We start from the raw sequence: 20,631 nt of genomic DNA on the forward strand, positions 1-20,631 counted from the left end.
AACATAAGCCTGTATGAAAGGTAATGTTTCACCCACTTTGAGAGATGTGGGAGAAATAAGAGTTTGGGAAATGAGAAGTTGCTAGTGGTTGTATAATTTTTTGTGATTCTCAGTTGCTTGAAGTATTTAGAGTCACTCTTGAGTGCTGAGGCCAACAAACAATAAATAAAATTTAGCATTCTCAATACTGGGTTTCAGAGGCAGTGCTGTACTACCCACATCAGCTTTTCCTGTATGAAATAGCTATTGCTAACTTCATGAATCTTATCTAATGTTAAATTTGTTCATAGTTTATCTTCCTGATGTAACTCTACAAAAAGAATCATCTAAAATTTAATACATGCATTTATCCTCTTAGACCATTAAAAGAAGCCCAAATGTTTGACTCTTATCCTAAGAAGTATCCATTAAAACAGTTACTCCAATAACAATTTGTGCTGATCCATACATTTTACACTCCTAAGGGAGGTCGGTCCATGAGGAAGAATAATGCATTTGAAACTGCTTTCAATCTTCATCAAGTTTTACTGTTCCAATTTTTTTAAAAATCGGCATATGCACACAACAGTATGCTTGTTTGGTGCTGTTTTTTAAACAAGCACTTTTAAGTTTGAAGATGAGGTAAAGCAATGCAGTTATCTGGACAATACTAGCAACTGTGGCTTAAGTTATGAGGAAGGCTGAATGCTCATCAGAGAACATATAGAATGGGTAAAGACTGCCTGTAGGCCAAGTGGTTTATCAGTCAGGGAATTTTACATACCAAACACATCAGAATTTGTTCTACCTTTTAAGTATGTCAATATTTAATAACTTCACACTCTTCAAACTTCTAGGCTGTAGCTCAACTCCTGAACTCTCACAATTTTTACCTGGCCAAGACCTTGGGCACATGAATCTTAGGATCTCACAAAATTTCATGATCTCAGAATTTTAGCTTTTATTTTATGGGATGCTAAGGCCACTGTGCAGCAATTTAAGTGTGAAACGTGGAAGGTAATTTGCCCACACAACAGGCCAAACATAGCACTTTTTAGCCCTGAAGAGAATTAATCTTTCATAAAACAGATATTTTAAACAAATTATAGCTTAGAACTTCCACTCTTCCAATGTAGTCTGTCATGAAATTTGTATGAAACAGTATGTTTCATAGATTTTTAGATGTTTCCTTTTCAAGTAGCAATAGAGGAAGACAAATGATGTTCCATGAAATACAAAAATAGTAAAGACACCAATGGAATTGAAGATATAAAAGTCAAATGTCTATAGTATCCACCATACCATAATAGTGTCTACTTTGACTCTAATCTCAAACCCCACAAAAGAAATCTGCTTTTAAGAGAGTACCGTATGTAACACTATACGTAAGGAAGATGGGTTGTACCTTATAGCTAACCAATTTTACAATTTACATATGAAACCTCACTCAGTCCCTAGCCACCATTGGGGGTTACACTGCAAACATAACAGTAAACCAGATTTAGTAAACACAAAGACTTCAACATAATTCAGCATATAAAATCTGCCCAAATCTTCTGAGGAAAAAAAAAAGGCTCTTCCGTTGTAGTTTGCTTCAGAGGCACCGTTGCCATGGCCAGCAAGTCAAGTAAGTTTGCCTGTTTAATTATCTAATGAAAAAGTAAAAGTAAAATAAAGATTTATTCATCATCTGTAGTTGCCCCAGTCCTGTATGAAATAAAATTGAAAAGGGCCTTACAAATATTTCTTTTTACACATGAACTGAAGAACACAAGAATGTGCATTTCCAGTTTTCCTTGGCTTGGGTCATTCACTTCTAAACAAATCAATGTAAAAGTCTTCAAGAAGGTTTGAAGTCAGTTCCTTGAAAAATGTCTTTTGATCAGATTTTTTTTTCATTTCTGAAAAAATGTTTTGCATATTCAGAGTTGTCAAAACTTCCTTTACGCACAAGAGAACAGAAACATTCTCCAGGCTGGTTTGCTTGCCTAGTCTCTTGTCAAAGATGCTTGCTGGATCTCAGCCTCCTAGGCGCTGACCTTCTCCCCATGCAAAACCTCCTGGCCTTTCTTCAGGTAATGGATTATAATTGGGATCTTCTTCTGGAGTATCAAATATTAGTTTCCTGTTAAGCAATATATATATATATATATCTTTAATGCTCAAGTCAACAAAAATAGAAAAGTGTACATAACGTTACTAACAAAAGGAAAGCATTTAAAGCTCCATGATTTCTGCCTGCCTGTTCAACCTGTTCTTTTCTCTTTTGCCTCAAGGGTAATTGGAAAGAACAAGTAACCAGAATTAGGAATGTATGCATATTTGTTTTAGGAAGAAACATTACTTCCCATTGTTCTGAACTGCATATATTTCTTAATTTGTTAAAAAGATTCTTTTAAATGCTGCTTCTAAATTACTTTCTTGTGACTGTATCGCAGCTTTTCCCAATCTGATATTCTACAGAAGTACCAAATATAGATTTCATCAAGCCCAAACAGCACAGCAGGGTAGGGTGATTTTTTAAAAAGCTCTTATTGAAATTTATCAGGTTAATTATTATCACATTGTGCTAGTTTTATAGTTTCTTTTGTGTAGGATATAAAGTGAATTCTAAACGGATTTAAAATCTAGATTTATCTAAGATGCTATGGTTCAGTCTACCATAGTAAATGGCATAAGGGGCCAAAAAGTATCCACTTATTTCAACTACCTGTTCTATAAGTAACCAATGAGATGCTTTTATAGATCCCACAAACAGTACTTATAGACAAATACCCTCCACAGCAATTATCAGACATTGTATATTGAGTCAGGCAACCAATTCATTTAGTTCAGTATTATGCTAACTGACAGTGCTTCTCTAGATTTTAGATATTATTCCCAGTGACAGGACCAGCGCGATTTTGCTGCTGCACCTGTGGAGGTAGCAAAATTACTCCTGTGTTTCCGCAAGGTTTTACCTGTGGCTCCGTGTGTGATTTTGCTACCTCCACAGGTGCAGTAGCTGGTCCCGCAAGAACTTACAAGCCACGGCAAGCACAATTTAGCGTTCTGGCTCGTAGCCCACCGCTGATTATTCCCATCTCTATCTATACATGCTGGGGTTGAATTCATCATGTGAAGCATGTGTTCTAATATTGATGTAGATTTTCTCTGGGAATTCCATTTAATTATACACCTCTTAGATATGATCAACTAAGCTCTGCTTGGAAAACAGTGAGGATAACGCGATAATTCAGGAATTAGATATGGATTAAACTCCATCTCTGTCCATTTTCTATCTTTTTACGTTTGAAATTCACTCATTGAATACAACTGTTCTGCATTAATTTGGGTACAGTTTATTCTGCCTTTTCCCTTCCACTCAATACCCATCAAACGGAAACCGTTTTTGATTGGGAGCTCTACAGAATTGGCTATAAATGGGCAGCTCTATAAATGATTTAAACAAAAAAATAATAGAAAGTACTTACAATACGTATGGTGTTTTTAGAAGCCTTCCTCCCCCAGGCTGATTAGGAAAGACGTCTTCCAAGAAGAAATATATGTGACCCACAGCAATGCCTGGAGATGGGGGGAATAGTGAAACACAACATTGTTTTATTACAAAATTCTAAAAGCATCCAACTGCCCAACATTAATCATTCCAGTTTTGAGAAAGCATTTTAAAAGCCTGTTTCATAAAAGACTACCTGAGGCTTGAAAAGATTGCTTAGGAAATCTAAAGAAGTTAGTTTTCTTTTCCAATTGTGTCAACATTTAGGTGGACAGCAAAACCTCCTCCTGTTCCTTTAGCTCTTAAAACATTTAATCGTTTTTCACATCATCAGTTCATCTATTTTTAGAAGAAGCACCTCAATATATATTTTGCACACTGTTTCTAACTTAAGATTTTCATATGTAGCATAGCTTTTCTTGGCCTCTTTTCTTCATATGTAAACTGTAAGAAAACAAGCAGCACAGTAGTGCTTTTATGAATTCTGCATTTTACATTCGGCAAAGTATACACAATTCTCATTTTTAAGCTAGGGAATAAATCTGTATCACCTCATAATAAAGGCTGTTATGAAGATTTTTTAAAAAAAATTATGTACCATCAAGGACCATTTTTAGCAATTACATAGATAGTCCTCCTCCAGAATTATCTGGTCTTTCACCTCTTCTAACAGTGTAATCATAGTTGCTGGGATTCCTCAATAACTATCAATGTATTGCATAATTGTAACTTTAAATGTTAGTATGTACAAGAGAAAAGCAAGTAATAATTTTAAAGGGACAAGGCAAGTCAACAAGGCAATTATTTTATTATAGCTCACTTACTGACATAATTTCCGATCATCTTACCTAGAAGATCTACTATAATGGAGTTTCCCAATAAAAGTGAAAATCCCATGAGAACCCACGGAAGAAATGGAGCCTGAAAGATGAGAAGCCCAAAGAAATTCATGCGAACAAAAGGATTTCTGCGGCTCCAGACATATACTAGCATTATTGTAAATGCCTGCCCTAAAAAAACCAAATTGACAAACAAGCCAAAAAGCTGATAGGAATAATGGTTAAAGAAAAAGTCATTGTACTCTTATCAAAGAAATGTAAAAATAAATAGCAGAAAGTTGCCCTGCATACCGGTACCTATTTATTTCAGTAATTCAGTGTCTGGTGGCACATTAGAAATGAGGAAGAACAAAAAAGTAAATCAGATTTAAAGCCTAAAGTAATATGTCAAATCTTTTTTAAAAAGTACCTTCACAATGGAAACATTTACTGTTTAATTTATACACAGAAAAAAATCCTTAGAAAGATGGGTTTCCTGAAGCAGTCAACCTGTGGTACAGATCTGATGCCAGATTGCAAACCAAATATGCCTTATCCAGAAAAAAAAAGATACTTTCTAAGAGGGAAATACTACTAAGACAATTTCCACACTTCTGCCATGTAATCTCACACATGAATACTGTAAGGGAGAGCTTTACTTTTTAGTACAAGTAGTCCTTAACTTACCATCACAATTAAGCCCAAAATTTATGTTGCTAAGTGACACAGTTAACTAAACTTTGTCCCATTTAACAACTTTCTTTGCATAGTTAAGTGAATCACTGCAGTTGTTAAATTAGTATCACAGTTGTTATGTGAATCTAGCTTCCCCACTGAGTTTGTTTGTTAGAAGGTTGGAAATGATCACAATGATCCCAAGACACTGCAGCCATCATAAATATGAGTCAGCTGCAAAGTGGCTGAATTTTGATCATGTGGTCATAGAGATGCTGCAACAGTTGTGTGAAAAATAGTCATTAGTCACAAAGACACAGTGTCTTTGTAATTTCAAATGGTTACTAAACTGTTCTAAGTCAAGGACAAGCTGTACCTAAGAATAAACTAAGCAAAATCCCTTCATCTGGAGAGTGGTTGCCACTTTATGTACATAAAGCCTAGGTTTCACTTCCACTTGCATAAAAGAAATTATGCAAAATTATCTGAGGCTGATCTTATATTCTTAGCTTAAGAATCGTCACTAGATGATTGTGAAGTTAAAAATAGAGACACCTGCAGGCTGGGCTGAAAGGAAATAAAAAGTTATTGCAGTAGGGCAGAACAGGACTTTGTTCTGAATGTCTGACGTTTTTCACTATCAGTGTTTTTTCATGCAAATAAATAAGTATTCTGGAATTAAATAATCTTTAGATTACCTATGCTCTTCAGAAATAAATTATCTTCTTTGAAAGTACCACCTAACAAAATTTACCAGAGTTCTGAAACTCTTTTATGAAACGGTACACTTCAGATTCTTTTCAAAAGTTAAAGGCCAGCCAGTTCCAAATCAAACCAAGGAATTGTTTTCTTTGGGGGGGGGGAGGGGTATTTTTATAAATAATTTCTCCTGATCACGCCTAGTAGATATCATAATGGCACTGCATGAATCAACATAAGAACTCAGAATTCTCTCACAAAGTGTTCATTTCTGGAAATAATGCTTGCTATTTATTTAGTTGACTTCCTAGAACCATGATGGCAAATCTATGGCACATGTGCCACGCATAGCCATATCAGAGGGCAAGCATGACTTTGCCATGTTTCAGCTCCATTTTCAGCCTTGGGAAAGGCCATTTTGTCCTCCAGACGCTACAGGGAAGCTTCACTGAAGCCCTGGAGGCAAAAAAAGAAAATCCCCCATCGGACAAACTGGAAGTTCAGAAAAATGCACTTCCAGTTCACCGTTATGCTGTTTTTTACACTGTGGAAGGTTCAGTGAAGCTTCCTGAAGCCCAAAGTGCAAAAAACAGCACAATGGACAAACTGGAAGTTCGTTTTCTGAAATTCCGGTTTGCCAATTGTGCTGCTTTTTGCACTCCAGAGCTTCAGGAAGCTTCCCTGAACCCTCCAGTATACAAAAAACAGTACAACGGCAAACTGGAAGTGCGTTTTCCCAAACTTCCATTTTATTTTCATTTATTTTCCCCTACCAGGCATCAGAAAGGCCTGTGTGCATTCGCAGGGGGCAACACGTGTGTGTGTACGCATGCGTGCGGGGCGAGGGAAGGGGCATGGGCACGCATGCTAGTAGAGCCACACACATTCCTTTTGGCACACGAACAATAAAAGGTTCTCCATCACTGTCCTAGAAGATGTAAAGAGATATCCCAAACATAGATGGAGAACAATTCAAATAATTTTATCTTGTCCCAAATCTTATATATAAAATCCAACAATGAAAGGATACAGTCATTAAGAGTCCACCAAAAAGGAACATAAATACAAAATCTGCTGTCCGACCACGAAATGATCCTTCCTCAAGCATTCGACAATAGCGATATCTGATCACCAGTTCAGGAAAATACTACATGTTGATATATATTTTATTTCTATGAGAAAATGAAACTCTTTTCTTGTTTTAGCTTCACATTCAGAGGTGGAAGAAGTAAAAGAAATAGACACACCTTTAGCATTTAGAACTGAAATAATTCTAGCTATTGTTAATTACAGAGTCAAACATTTTGGGAAATAAGATCAATACTGACATTAAAACTTCTATGCCATAGAATTGGTATACATCAGGGATTTTCTGCTCATATAATCAAAATTGATTGTTTGATTCTTGAATGAATGATATTGATGGTTTTTCTTTTTTAACTAGAATTTTAAAGACTGTTTTTTAATGTATTAATTGGATTGCTATTGTTTCTTGTTTTTTGTACATGCTGTGAGCCGCCCCGAGTCCTCGGAGAGGGGCGGCATACAAATCCAATAAACTAAACTAAACTAAAATAAATAATAAATAAAAACCTAAAGTAGGGGTTTATAACCAAGGTACAACCAGGGTTCTCTGCCTCCTATCATTACAGATCTAATTTTGTATTGCTTGATTTCCACCAAAAACCACATATTTTTATAGCGACTTTTACACTTGGAGATTACCAATGGAAATCTTACACGTGCAACAAGAACAAATCACAATGACCATATTCTCTGTTGGGTTACTGATACTATAATACAATAAAACATGTGGCTTATATTTTTTTCAAAGAAGGAATCAGCTGCAGCTAGTTTAAATTACTTATTTGCTTCTAAAGTTGTTGCTAAACCATTTGGAATCCATGTAAATTATGGCAGTATATTAAATAAAATTAGAAAAGAAGATTCAATCAACTTTCATCGGGGTATGTCTAAAAGGTCTTAAGATAAGTAAAAGATACAAGAATATCATATTAAATAAAAAATTGAATCCGACTGGCCCAAAGAAAAGGTAGTTTGTAATCAGCCTCCATACCTGCAAAAGATATGAGGAATCAAAAATTAATAAATCACATGTAAACAAATGCTTGCTTGTTTGTGGGAGCTGTGGTGGTGCAGTGATTAGAATGCAGTATTGCAGGGTAATCTTGTCCACTGCCATGAGTGTAATCCTGACTGGCTCAAGGCTGACTCAGCCTGCCATCCTTCCAAGGTTGGTGAAATGAGGACCCAGATTGTTGGGGGCAATATGCTGATGTTGTGAAAGATCAAAGAGTGCTGTAAAACTGGTCCCCAATCTTTCCAGCTTTGTTGCCCGGGCCGGAAGTGTGTGTATAAAAGATACACACATACGCACACACATATATACAGTGGTACCTCGAGATACGAGTTTAATTCGTTCCGGACCTGGGCTCTTAAGTCGAGCAGCTCTTATCTCGAACGACTTTTCCCCATAGGAATTAATGTAAATAATTTTAATTGGTTCCAGCCCTCAAAAAACTCACAAAGTTAGTCTAAATTATGCAGAAAGACATATTTTTAATGAAGAAATGTACATGTACATATAAATGAATAATGAAGTTTCTTTCACTTAACTTGTAAACTTTCTTAAACTTTTAAATTTACATATGTTCAACTTCTCTGCCACCCAATCCTGTAGGACAGAGGTCCCCAACCCTTTTTGCACCAGGGACCGGCTTTAAGCGATCAAGAGAGGAATGGGTGAATGAATGGACGGAGGGTGGGAAGAAAGGAAGGAAAGAGGGAAGGGACAGGAACAGAGGAAGGAAGCAAGGAAACTTATGAAAGGGGAGAGTAAGAGAGGAATGAGTGAAGGGAGGGAGGGAGGGAAGAAGGTGGGAAGGAGAAAGAAAAGAAGAAATAGAGGAAGGGAAGGTAAAAGAGAGAAAGAAAAAGAGCAAGAAAGAAAGAAAGAAAGAAAGGGGGAAGGGACAGGAACAGAGGAAGGAAGCAAGGAAACTTATGAAAGGGGAGAGTAAGAGAGGAATGAGTGAAGGGAGGGAGGGAGGGAAGAAGGTGGGAAGGAGAAAGAAAAGAAGAAATAGAGGAAGGGAAGGTAAAAGAGAGAAAGAAAAAGAGCAAGAAAGAAAGCTGCAAGCACCCCCCCGAGCCCCCCAGGCCGGCTGCAACCTTTTAAAACACGCGCGCCGCTTCGCAGCTGTCTCCTGAAGCCGAACGCGGAAGTTAGCGTTTGGCTTCAGGAGACAGCTCCTTGGCGCTTGTATCTCGAATTTGGGCTTGTAAGTAGAACAAAAATATCTCTCCCCTCCCAGCTCTTATCTCGAGTTGCTCTTAAGTAGAGCAGCTGTTATGTCGGGGTTCCACTGTATATTTATATCCCACATTTATATCCCTTAAATTTAAAAATTCAGCAAAAACATGTGATACATACAGAACATAGTTTGTTGGCTATGAATAAATTAACTGCCTTGAAATGGCCCTGGGTTGGGCCTAGAGGCAAAAAGGAGCTGTGACGTTCCTTCAATATACCAGGGTGATCCAACAGAAAAAACATATAACGCCTCCCTGGTACAAAGCTGAAGGGATCAGATCTGGTGGCCTAGAGGTTAATTCTCTGCCTTTCAAGACAGAAGCCCCGGGATCAAATCCCAGTAAGGGTATGGCTAGCTGATGAGGCCAGAACAAGGCCGAAATAGCGCTATCCTAGTCTCCCTTAAATTTAAAAATTCAGCAAAAACATGTTGATACGCACATACATACATACATATATACACACTCACGTATACATACATATATACATATAATTACAGAACAATCGTATTTGGTAGTAGAATCAACATATAACCTTATTAGTAATAATTCTTGTAGATATTAGAGCAGGGGCGGCAAACTCAATTTCATTGACGGCCATATCAGGGTTGTGTTTGACCTCGGGGAGGGGCATGGCCAGGGTGGGTGTGGCCAGCTCAACATCACTTGTCAGGGGCGTGTGTGGTGGCCTGAGTGCTCTGCCAATGAACACGGGTTCCCAAGCTCAGTTTTTGCCTGAGATGGCCTCCTGCAACCCTCTTCCAGTGAAAACGGAGCTTGAGAGGGTCACCCATGGCCCTCGTGAGCTCCGTTTTCAGTTGTGACAGCCTTCTGCAACCCTCTGCCAACAAAAACAGAGCTCGAGAGGGCTGCCTGCATCACAGGCCGGTTATTTGTTGTTCCCAGGGTGGCCCTGCAGGCCAAATTTAAGCACCCTAGCCCTTGAGTTTGACACTCCTGTGTTGGAGGGTTCTACCATAAATCTCAAGAATTGATTCCACTTGTTTAAAAATACCAGCAATTCTGATTTGTGAAAACTGCACTGTGCTACTTGTCTTTATGAAAACATGCAAAAAAGCACTTACTTGAAAGCTTTTAAATATCAATTCTGGATTGAAGTACAGTTGAAAAGGTGTGATTAATTCTAATTGCTAAAAAAAGAAGAAAATACAAAGGAAGTTGCAATTGTACAACATTGTGATTTATGAATCTACCGTAAGGCAGATACCATATACCAATACGGCAATATACCATAAGGGTATATTATTGAATTTATAGAGTATCCTTGATGACATAATGCAATCTGGTTCATAACCAATCTATCTTCATGCATAAATACTCATCTGATTTCATCCAATACCAATCAGGCAAAATCTGCTGGTTTTTCCCCCATAAACATAAATCAAAGTACCATTTCCCCCCTCCATTGAGATGAACCCTCTTAATTGGACATTTGTTCTATTTCAGAATTCTAAGCAAGATAATATGAATACAATAGCTATAGCAAATACCACTCTTCAATATAACTTTTTAAAAAGAAAGATAAAACCTCTAATAAATATCTGTAGATAGAAACTTGATGTTACACTTGCAGCAAAAAATGAAGACTACTGCTTTTATGTCCTGCTTTTCATGTATTTGTTTGGCCATTGAAGAAAACAATGCTAAGAGTGTTTTTTCTTATGTGCACACTATCCCAAAAGCCACTGCTGTAATATTTATATATATTTATATGTGTGTGTGTGTTTGTTTTCTGCCTTGTAGGCAGACTGCCCAGGTTCAAATCACGGTAAGGGTATGGCTCGCTGATGAGAGCAAAATAGCTTGAAATAGATCTAGACTAGTCTCCCTTCCTTTTCATTATCAGCATATATATATATATATGTGTGTATGCTAATAATGTATGTACTGTATGTATATCTATGTACATACCATGTTTTTCGGAGTATAAGAAGAAGGCTGAAAATTCAGGTGCTTCTTATACTCTGAATGCAGCTTTTTTCGAAGCTTTCCCCCCCAGCCCTAACTAGGTGCTAACGATCTTTCCAGCCCTTAACTTGCAGGTTCTTTCATTGTTTCTGTCTCTGAATAATGTTCTCCAAGCTCTAAGTCTTTGCAGAGGGTTTTTTCATTATTCTAACTTAGCCCAAGTAAGTTTCTTTCCAGCCCTAACCAGGTTCTAACAATGTTCCCAGCTCTTACTGGCTTGCAAGCTCTTTCGTTGTTACTCTCTCTCCAAATAAGGTTTTTTTTTAAGCCCAAACCAGACTAAGGATGCTAGGCAGATGAATATGTGGTAAGCAGATTCTTTTCCCTACTTTCCTCTCCCAAAACTAAGGTGCGTCTTATACTCCGAAAAATGCGGTATATATTTTTGTAGATTTTCATGGGTATAGGATGTAGGTCTTGGAATATTTGGCTTTCTTCCCATGTAAGGTTCAGAGAATCCTAGCGATCTCAGCCCGATTTAATTTTCACATCCATATTGTAAAGTCGGCCTGAGGGATCCTAACTCTTCATGGCCTGTTCTAATGTCGATTCTTAGCAGATGGGTCCCCAGGAGTGGAAAGGTGCTTTATATACAATGCCATAGATATTTATTTATTTATTTATTTGAGTTGGAAGGGACTTTGTAGGTCGTCTAGTCCAACTCCCTATACCAGTGATGGCGAACCTTTTTTTCCCTGGGTGCCAACCATGCATATGTGAGTAGCCATACCCATAATTCAATGCCTGGGGAGGGCGAAATTGGCTTCCACTGCCCTCCCCCTGGCCCTCTGGAGGCCAGAAATGGCCTGTTTTCCAACTTCAGGTGGGTCCAGTAGGCTTGTTTTTTGTCCTCCCCAGGCTCCAAAGGCTTCTCTGGAGCCGGGGGATGGGGTAAAAACACCCTCTCTGATCCTCCTGGAGGCTCTCTGGAAGCCAAAAACACCCTCCCAGAGCCTCTTTGCGAGCCAAAAAACAGCTGGCCGGCACACAAGTGCACATTGGAGCTAAGCTAGGGCAATGGCTCGCATGCCAGCAGATATGGCTTTGCGTGCCAGCTGTGAAACCCGTCCATAGGTTCGTCATCACTGCCCTATACCATTTCGGACAAATGGCAGTCCAAACTACCCTTGAAAGTCCTAAGTGTTGGAGCTCACAACCTCGGCAGGCAAGCTGTTCCACCAGTTGATCGCTCTCACCGTCAAAAAGTTCCTCCTTATTTCCAGGTTGAATCTCTCTTTGGTCACCTTTCATCCGTTATTTCTCGTCTGGGCTTCTGGTGCTTTGGAAAACAGCCTGACCCCTTCCTCTTTGGCAGCCCCTCAGGTATATACTGTATATAAAACCCTTCTTCCAAGCCTAAGCTGCACAAAATTTCTATGCCGCCCAGAGACACTTCACACGGGCGACAGATACATTTAATTAATTACTGGAATCAAGGGAGGGGGGAGTTCATCACGTCCCAATCTACAAATACAACAGAGCTGCCCAATAGCCAAGGCAGAGGCATGTCAAAGGAGAAGACTCTACGGATTCCCCTCGAACCACTGCTTATTCCACCACCCAGCGACCACGGGAGCCCACCCTTCTCCCCCACTCACCACAGCCGCGGTGGTGAGGACGCAGGCGGTAGTGTAGGCCCGTGTGACAGGAGGCACCTGCAGGTATTCCTGCCGGAAAGTCTGATACGCCATCTTGGCGCTGCCGCCTTAAAGCTCTGCCTCTGCTTATAGCAGCTCCTCGGCGTCGGCCAATCATATCCCCAAAGCCATCGGCCGAATAGCCAATCTCTGCCATTTCCACCCTTCCCTTTCCCCCCCTTCAGCCAATCTCTGCCGTCCACCTCCCTCCCTCTGTGTACTTGTTAAACCCAATCAGAGCCGATTAGGTGTGCCGTAGAATCGTGACGACTGCCGGAAGTCTAGCCTGCGTGGTTCTAGCCTTCCTAAACTCTATGGTTAGTTGTGGAAAGGGGCGGGGGAGAGGGAAAGCCGTTTGGAAACCAAAGAGGCGGGAAAATCGAATTTCAATGCGGCGAAATTTCTGTCAGAGCGACTTGAATTCCTACCCAGGGGGCGGAGAGGTTTTGAGGTGAGTTGGCGCTCCAGACCTAAAAAACCCCCATAACCTTTTAAATTAAAGCATAAGACTTAATGCACAAACTGGTAGTAATAAAATAAAGCAAAATAGACCAAAAAGGGACTAGGCATTAAATACGATACCAAAAAATCACGAAGAAAACTGCGAAGAACTTGGTCAGTTACTGTAAAACCTTAGATGGCTTTTGGGTATTAAACGAATATCAAGAAAAGAAGGCAAACTCTCTTTAGCAGGTAACAATATTCCCACAAGGGCTTCCCCGCCCCTCCTTAAAAGGGGAATGGCGCTGGGAGGGCAGTTTTCAGGATTGCCACATTAATTTTTACGCTTTTGTGTATGTATGCACACACACACACACACACACACACACACACACACATACTGTATATATATATATGTGTGTGTGTGTGTGTGTGTGTGTATGTATGTATATATATGTATATATATATGTATATATGTAGGTATAGATATAGATATTTCTAAGATACCCATACACTTACGCCATAGACACCTTCTGGTTTTATTTTATATACATATACATGTATGAGTTTCTGTGTTTTCGTAGATTTCCACAGGTATATGTATGTAGATTGCTGTGAGTTTGGGTCAAAGACACTCAAAATATTACATGGGGAAAAATCCGAACTCACAACAATCTACATTTATACACACACGCACACACACGTATATGTATATAAAATAAAACCAGGAGGTGTCTACAGTGTAAGTGTATGTGCACCTTAGAAGTGTGTGTGTGTGTGCGTGCGTGTATGTATATACAGTATATGTATACAATATTTTTGCTGATAATGAAAAGCAAGGGAGACTAGTATCAATTTATTTCTAGCTCTTTTGCTCTCTTCAGCTAACCATATCCTTACTGGGATTTGAACCTGTGGGGTCTGCCTTGCTGTTTGATTGATTGATTGATTTTTATGCTACCCTTCTCCTTAGACCCAGTGCGGCTTACAACATGTTAGCAATAGCACTTTTTAACAGAGCCAGCATATTGCCCCCACAATACTGGTCTTCATTTTACCCACCTCGGAAGGATGGAAGGCTGAATATAGGAGTCTAAGGAGAAGGGCGGCATAAAAAAATTGAATAAATTAAATAAAAATAAATAACTCCAAGTAAATCAAACTTCTGTGAAATCAAACTGTCCACTTAGGAAGCAACACTGATTGACAATCAATTTCACCTGCTGTTGTGCACATTCAACTTTGTACAGAACAAAGTATTCAATGAGAATACAGTAGTGTATTTCATTCAGTTAGATTTAGCATGTGTTGAGTGTTCCCTTAATTTTTTTTTGAGCAGTATATATCCCTCCCTTTTCATTATCAGCAAAAATATGTTACACACACACATCCTTACCCTTAGAAATAATAGATAAACGTAGGTCTCCGTCCCTTCTATGAGGCAAGTTGGGCTGAAGGAAGAGAAACTGGTCTGAATTCGAATTTGGATCCAAATTCAGGCATGGCCTTAATATCTGTGCTGCCTACTGTCGAAAGAGGTTGGAAGAAAACAATGGCCCCAATGCTAGCTCGCCAGCAGATGGCAGTGTTGGAACCTCTGACCGGTTTTGTTTAGCATCTGTTTTTGGCTGGCGGGAAGTTGATGAGAGAGGAAAGGTTGGGTTGCTATTGCTGGTGAAATGGAAGCCTGCACTGAGTACTCCGCCATACGCTTTAAGCAACGTGCCGTGATTGAGTTTTTGACTGCCAAAGGAGTCCCTCCCATTGAAATTCATCACCGAATGCAGGCTGTTTATGGGGATGACTGTATTGACGTGAGTACTGTACATAGATGGGTCCAAAAATGTAAAGATGGGGAATCAGGAATAACTGACTTATCCGATCAAGAATGAAATGACAACAACCACGGACAAGTAAGAGGATGATTAACAGAAGAACAATTGGGCATCACTTAAAAGGGAATTCACTGTATTCCAGCATTTTACAGGATTGAGTGGGTTATTCAGCACTGGAAGGTTTGTACAACATAAATTTCTGGCTTGTTTATGGCAAACATGAATGTAAAAGTGAATTAAATTCTGGCCCCATTCAGCTTTGGTTTCCAAACAAAATAATCCCTTCATATTTTGGGCTGGAGTTTTGACACTGTTAAGCAATTAGTACATGGGCATCCTTATCTGTGTACTAATTCCAAACACTTGGAAACCTACCAGATGTTCCTGTCTAATTTTCTGTTAATTGTATAACATTCCTGTTTTTAAAACCCAACTAAGCATATATGTATTTGGAAACAAGTCCTATTAAATTTAACAGTATTTGCTCTCACATAAATGTATAGCATTATTTATATTTTATAGCTGTTTATTTGGAAAGGAAAAATTGCTTCTGACAGTTCTGCTTTTGGAAGTTATTGAACTTCAGTCATATTTGTCAAAAATTACTGTGCATATATTTCTATTAGGAAATGTTACATTTATTTTTCACTGTTTTCCACTTGTGTTGGAAATATATTTCAATTATGACTAATAAGAACAGTGTGCTGATGTCAGTTTATTATAGCTTTCATCAGTTCTTAACAAAGATTTTATTATAGGTCACTAACATCTAATTGATTATTAGTCCAAATACTAAGTTATTGCATAAAAAATGGATTATTTGGCAAAAATTTATCACAGGTAATTTTTCACTATTGAGAACTACTGTATTGTTCAGAAAAAAAATATCCAAATTCAATAAGTGGTATTTAGAGCCTTTTAATTAAAATGAATTCTGAGGCTCAAAATTTGGCATTGGAATTTATTTGATTCAAAAAAAGCAAGGTGTGCAAATTCCTATGTATATAAAATTCCATCATCTAACATACCAGCCCAAGGCAATGTTTTCCATCAAGATTCCTCAGAAAAGCAGGTTGCCTGAGTTCATTAAATTAATTCAAAATAGCTAGTTTTTAAATGTCTGAAACATTATCTAGTAATATAATACTGCTCAGTTGCAAGCATGTTCTCCTGGAATAAATCAGTCCATTTAATAACCATTTCAATAATATGGAATTAGTATTCAGAATTTTATTTAACTATCATGTTGCATAGGCTTTTTTTATTTTACAAGTATTAAGTAATATTAAACATGAAATACAAAATACAAGTATCAAGTAATATAAAAATGAATATTAAAATATTTAAGCAGTGGGCTTGGGTGTCTACTCAATGATTGATTTTATTTATATGCCCACTTATTGTATGGCTGCTTGCCCCTTTTCCTGTTCGTAAGACTGGTGGTTTCCCTCCCCCCCCCAAATCCCTACTTTTTTTGCAAGTATCATTTCTTCATTTTCTTGTAAGGAAATTACATATATAGTCATGTGCCCAAGTGCTTGGAATAGTTTATCAGTTCTAATAATGATCATGCACTATGATAAACCATTTTATTTCAGCAAGTGGTATGAATCCGATTTTTGTGATATATTCTAAATTTTACTACGGCAAGTTGGTTCATTCCATGCCAAGTGGTCTGGGGTCCCTGCTTGACCATCACGGATTTCAATGAAATTTTATTTACAGTAGAATGCATGTGGCATTGCCATAGCAACATCCTCAACTTTGTCCCTATTTTTAGGGCTTTATATGTGAGTGATGAAAAACCAACCCTACTGTTTTAGGGGATTTCAAAAATGCTCTTTCTAATGAGAATGATTTAACAAAATTTTTAGAAGGTCTTTTTTGTTAAAGTGGGCTGAAAATACCTTCTTTTTTAGCATTTTTACAAAAACCGTCAACTTTACACTCAATTTGTAAACTATTGAAAAGCAGTAGGAAAATGAAATTTTATATTCAAAAATCTTATGTTGCTAAATTATTATGCACAAAATTTCACGTTTTTCATACCTTTCCTTCCAAAGATCTAAAAAGCCAAACTTTAATCTTTTTTCGAGCCATGATATTTTCGGCTAACTTTGCTCCAAATTATTTAGATGGAGATCGCTCATGAGAATGTTTTTATTATGTTTAATAGAGCACAGAAAATTATACAAGATGGTCAAGTTTTGTTTCTCTCAACAAAATATTGCTGGAGATATTATTATGTCTCAAAATTGCTGGAACCTCAGAATCATACTGAGTCAGAAGGCTGTAGTATGGGGGTCACACAAGTGACTATATCTCTGCAAGTATTGCATCAGCACACAGAACACTTTACCAATGTTCATTGGGGAAATGTGTGCATGTTCATATAAAATTTCATTGAAATCCATGATGGTCAAGCGGGACACTTTTCTGAAATCAGGCCACCTGACATGGAATTATTATTATTATTATTATTATTATTATTATTACTGTATTATTATTATTATTATTATTATTATTATTATTTATTGGATTTGTATGCCGCCCCTCTCCGCAGACTCGGGGCAGCTAACAACAATGATAAAAACAGCATGTAGAAATCCAATTAATAAAACAACTAAAAACCCTTATAATAAAACCAAACATACACACAAACATACCATGCATAACTTGTAATGGCCTAGGGGGAAGGAATATCTTAACTCCCCCATGCCTGGTGGCATAAATGAGTCTTGAGTAGTTTACGAAAGACAGGGAGGGTGGGGGCAGTTCTAATCTCCGGGGGGGGGAGATCAAAGAGAAGAATAAGGGTAGACGTCACAGCTGTCTTTAATACTTGGGGAGAGGGGTGTCTCACAGAAGAGGGGATTAACTTTTTGTCCAAAACAAAAGATGTAACAAGTAATGAGATGAAGATCCAACCTAGAAGTAAGCAGAAATTTTCCAACAATGAGAGCAATTAATCAATAGAATAGCATTCCCCCTGGAATTGTGAGTGACTGATCGCTGGAGGTTTTCAAAAGTAGACTGGACAAAATAGACTTGACCAGGATGGTGTAAGGCCCTGATGGCGAACTTATGGCACGTGTGCCACAGCTGGCATGCAGAACCCTTTCTGTGGATACACGAGTCGTCGCCCAGCTCAGCTCTGTTGTGCATGTGCATGCTTTTGTTTCCCGCAGGCTAAATTATTTTTAGGATGGCCGCAGGTGCAGGTGCAGGAGACGCATGCGCAGGTGTTGTGTGCACATTTGTAGGGAGTGGGGGGAAGTTGGTACCGGGAGGGCTGCAGGTGTTTCAAGTAATTTTAATCAAAATGCAGTTAAAATGCTGCATTGAGAATATAAATATGTCTATACAACAGGAACAGGAAGTGTCTCGCAAGCAAATAGAGGTAAATTGTAGAGGCAGGAAATGCATCACATAACAATGGAGAAAAATGCTAAAGCTGCGTACAAGGCAGACATAACACCTCTAACAATAGGGGAGACCTGCTAGGCCTAAAACGGGGTGGGGGGTGCATGTGCAGGGGGAATATTGGGGGGTTGTGCACACATGTGCAGGGGGGCACATTGCATTATGGGTGCTGACATGCACGTTCTGTCACGTTTGTGCATGTGTGCTTTTGGCACCCAACAAGTAAACGGTTCACCACCACTTGTGTAAGGCCTTGTCTTGGATAGGTGGCTGGACTAGAACAGGGTTCCCCAACCCCTGGTCAGTAGATCGGTACTGGGCCGCAGCATGCCAGAAGCTGGGCTGCGCAAACAAATCAAGCCACCTCCATGGGATTCAGGCAGTATGCAACCCACCCACCCACCCACCCCCTCTAGTCCACAAAAAAAAAAATCTCTCCACAGAATCAGTTCCTGGTGCCTAAAAGGTTGGGGGCTGTTGGACTAGAAGACCTGAGATCCTTTCCAGACCTATGATTCTTTGCTTGTACAGGTCTAATCTGTGAGAATGGCCTGGAACAGTGATGGCGAACCTATGGCACAGGTGGCACCGCAGAGCCATATCTGCTGGCACTCGAGCTGTTGCCCTAGCTCAGCTCCAGTATGCATGTGTGTGCCGGCCAGCTGATTTTTGGCTTGCAAAGGCTCTAGAAGGATGTGTTTGGCTTCCAGGGAGCCTCCTAGGGGATAGGGAAGGGCATTTTTACCCTCCCCCAGCTCCAGGGAAGCCTTTGGAACCTGGGGAGGATGAAACACGAGCCTACTAGGCCCACCAGAAGTTGGGAAACAGGCCATTTCTGGTCTCTAGAAGACCTCGCGGGGGCAGGGGAAGCCGTTTTCACCCTCCCCAGGCATTGAATTATGGGTGTGGGCACTCATGCATGCGTGATAGCACATGCCCACGCTCTTTTGGCACCCGAGGGAACAAGGTTCACTATCAGGATGAGCAGCAGCAGCAGCAAACTAGGCAACCATGAGATAAGAGGCACCTTAGCCCACATAAGTAATAGTATAGCTAAAATCTTAGAAGGGAGCCTCCTTAGTTTCTTGGGACTATAAAGGCAAGGCGGGGGAGAAGAAATTTACTTTCTGTTATGGTAATCTTAGAGTAAACTCATGATTGGTGCTTCTTGTCTGGACTACCTCAAAGGAACTGACAATTTAGCACAATGTATGAACCCAGTCCAATTAAGTTACTAAAGGCTGATTTTATTTTAACAATGTTCTTTCCAGGTATTTCTCAACATGTCAATAAATCCAATGACATACGAAGCCCAGTTTTTTGGCTTTACCCCTCAAACATTCATGCTGCGGATATATTTTGCTTTCCAAGAATCATCTTTCTCATATAATGCTGGTAGTGGAGAAAGTTATATTGAAATAAACTGCAGAACATCTGTCCTAGTCTTACACCTACTTTAATCCGGAGGAGCACAGAACAATTCTTTGCTTTCATGAAGGAACGCTTCGATAATCAGTTCACTAAGATGGAAGAACCTCTTTTAAGCACAGTTTTAAGCATCCCCAAGAACGTTTGTCTTCCAGAAGATAAACTCCAAGAGGAATTCTGCTACACTGCACAACAGTTTCAAGAGTTGGAGAATTGAAATCAGCCAGCTCGAAAGAGAACTTAAAGCTGAAATGTGTGCTGAGCAAGCTCTACGGACAGAATTGGAAGAGCAAAAGATTGTCCAGAGGCACCTTGAAGGGATTCTACGATGGTTTGATGGTCTTGACAATATAGGCAGAAATGAAGGGACAGTAAACCTTAAAGAAAGCTTTGCTGCCTTGACAAAAACTGCTACTAATCTGCAAAATATTGTGCAGGAGGTGGAGGTCAAAATGAACAGACTGAGAAAGTGACTCTGGTAATATAATAAACAAATCAGTCAATTTTCTCCCTTTGGGAAATGTTTCCAAGAGCTTTGTGTGGCAGTCATGATTTCTTTGCATAATTTGCAAACAATAAGAAAACACCCTTCTGGGGAAGCAGCTTTTCCTTGGAATGGAGTCATCTGATTAATCTCTTTTGCTTTCAGGAGTATGGCCATAGTTGTGGGAAGACTATCTGGCAAGTGGAAGTCAAGCCAGGTTCCCATTTTAAGCCCTTAATAATTGAAATTGCTAAAATGATACCTGCAGGTTCCGCTCAAAGCTTCATAAAGGGCACCAATTTAATCCTGGGCCCTGACTGTACAGTGGATTATAGCCTAAGAGAACATTAATGTTATAGTGGTTTAATATTTGAAAAGAAGCAATGGGTAATTT

At 39.1% G+C, this 20,631-nt stretch overlaps 2 protein-coding genes across 2 annotated transcripts; one reads left to right on the plus strand and one right to left on the minus strand.

The window, feature by feature from the left end:
• Positions 1 to 915: 915 nt before the first annotated feature.
• Positions 916 to 12,745, minus strand: DERL2 (derlin 2). The gene is made up of 7 exons (XM_070735171.1): positions 12,588 to 12,745; positions 10,086 to 10,151; positions 7,671 to 7,744; positions 6,698 to 6,791; positions 4,324 to 4,519; positions 3,453 to 3,543; positions 916 to 2,104 (listed from the first exon to the last, which is right to left on the minus strand). The coding sequence occupies exons 1-7, from the start codon at positions 12,678 to 12,680 to the stop codon at positions 1,999 to 2,001; spliced, it is 720 nt and encodes a 239-aa protein (XP_070591272.1). The 5' UTR covers positions 12,681 to 12,745; the 3' UTR covers positions 916 to 1,998.
• Positions 12,746 to 14,706: 1,961 nt separating this feature from the next.
• MIS12 (MIS12 kinetochore complex component) lies at positions 14,707 to 20,285 on the plus strand. The gene is given in 5 exon segments (XM_070735172.1): positions 14,707 to 14,881; positions 19,597 to 19,698; positions 19,700 to 19,744; positions 19,746 to 19,967; positions 19,969 to 20,285. Coding segments are annotated over 5 exon segments (762 nt in total). The 5' UTR covers positions 14,707 to 14,746; the 3' UTR covers positions 20,227 to 20,285.
• The last annotated feature ends 346 nt before the right edge of the window (positions 20,286 to 20,631 follow it).

The sequence above is a fragment of the Erythrolamprus reginae genome, chromosome 1, assembly GCF_031021105.1.
Source record: "Erythrolamprus reginae isolate rEryReg1 chromosome 1, rEryReg1.hap1, whole genome shotgun sequence".
NCBI lineage: Eukaryota > Metazoa > Chordata > Lepidosauria > Squamata > Dipsadidae > Erythrolamprus > Erythrolamprus reginae.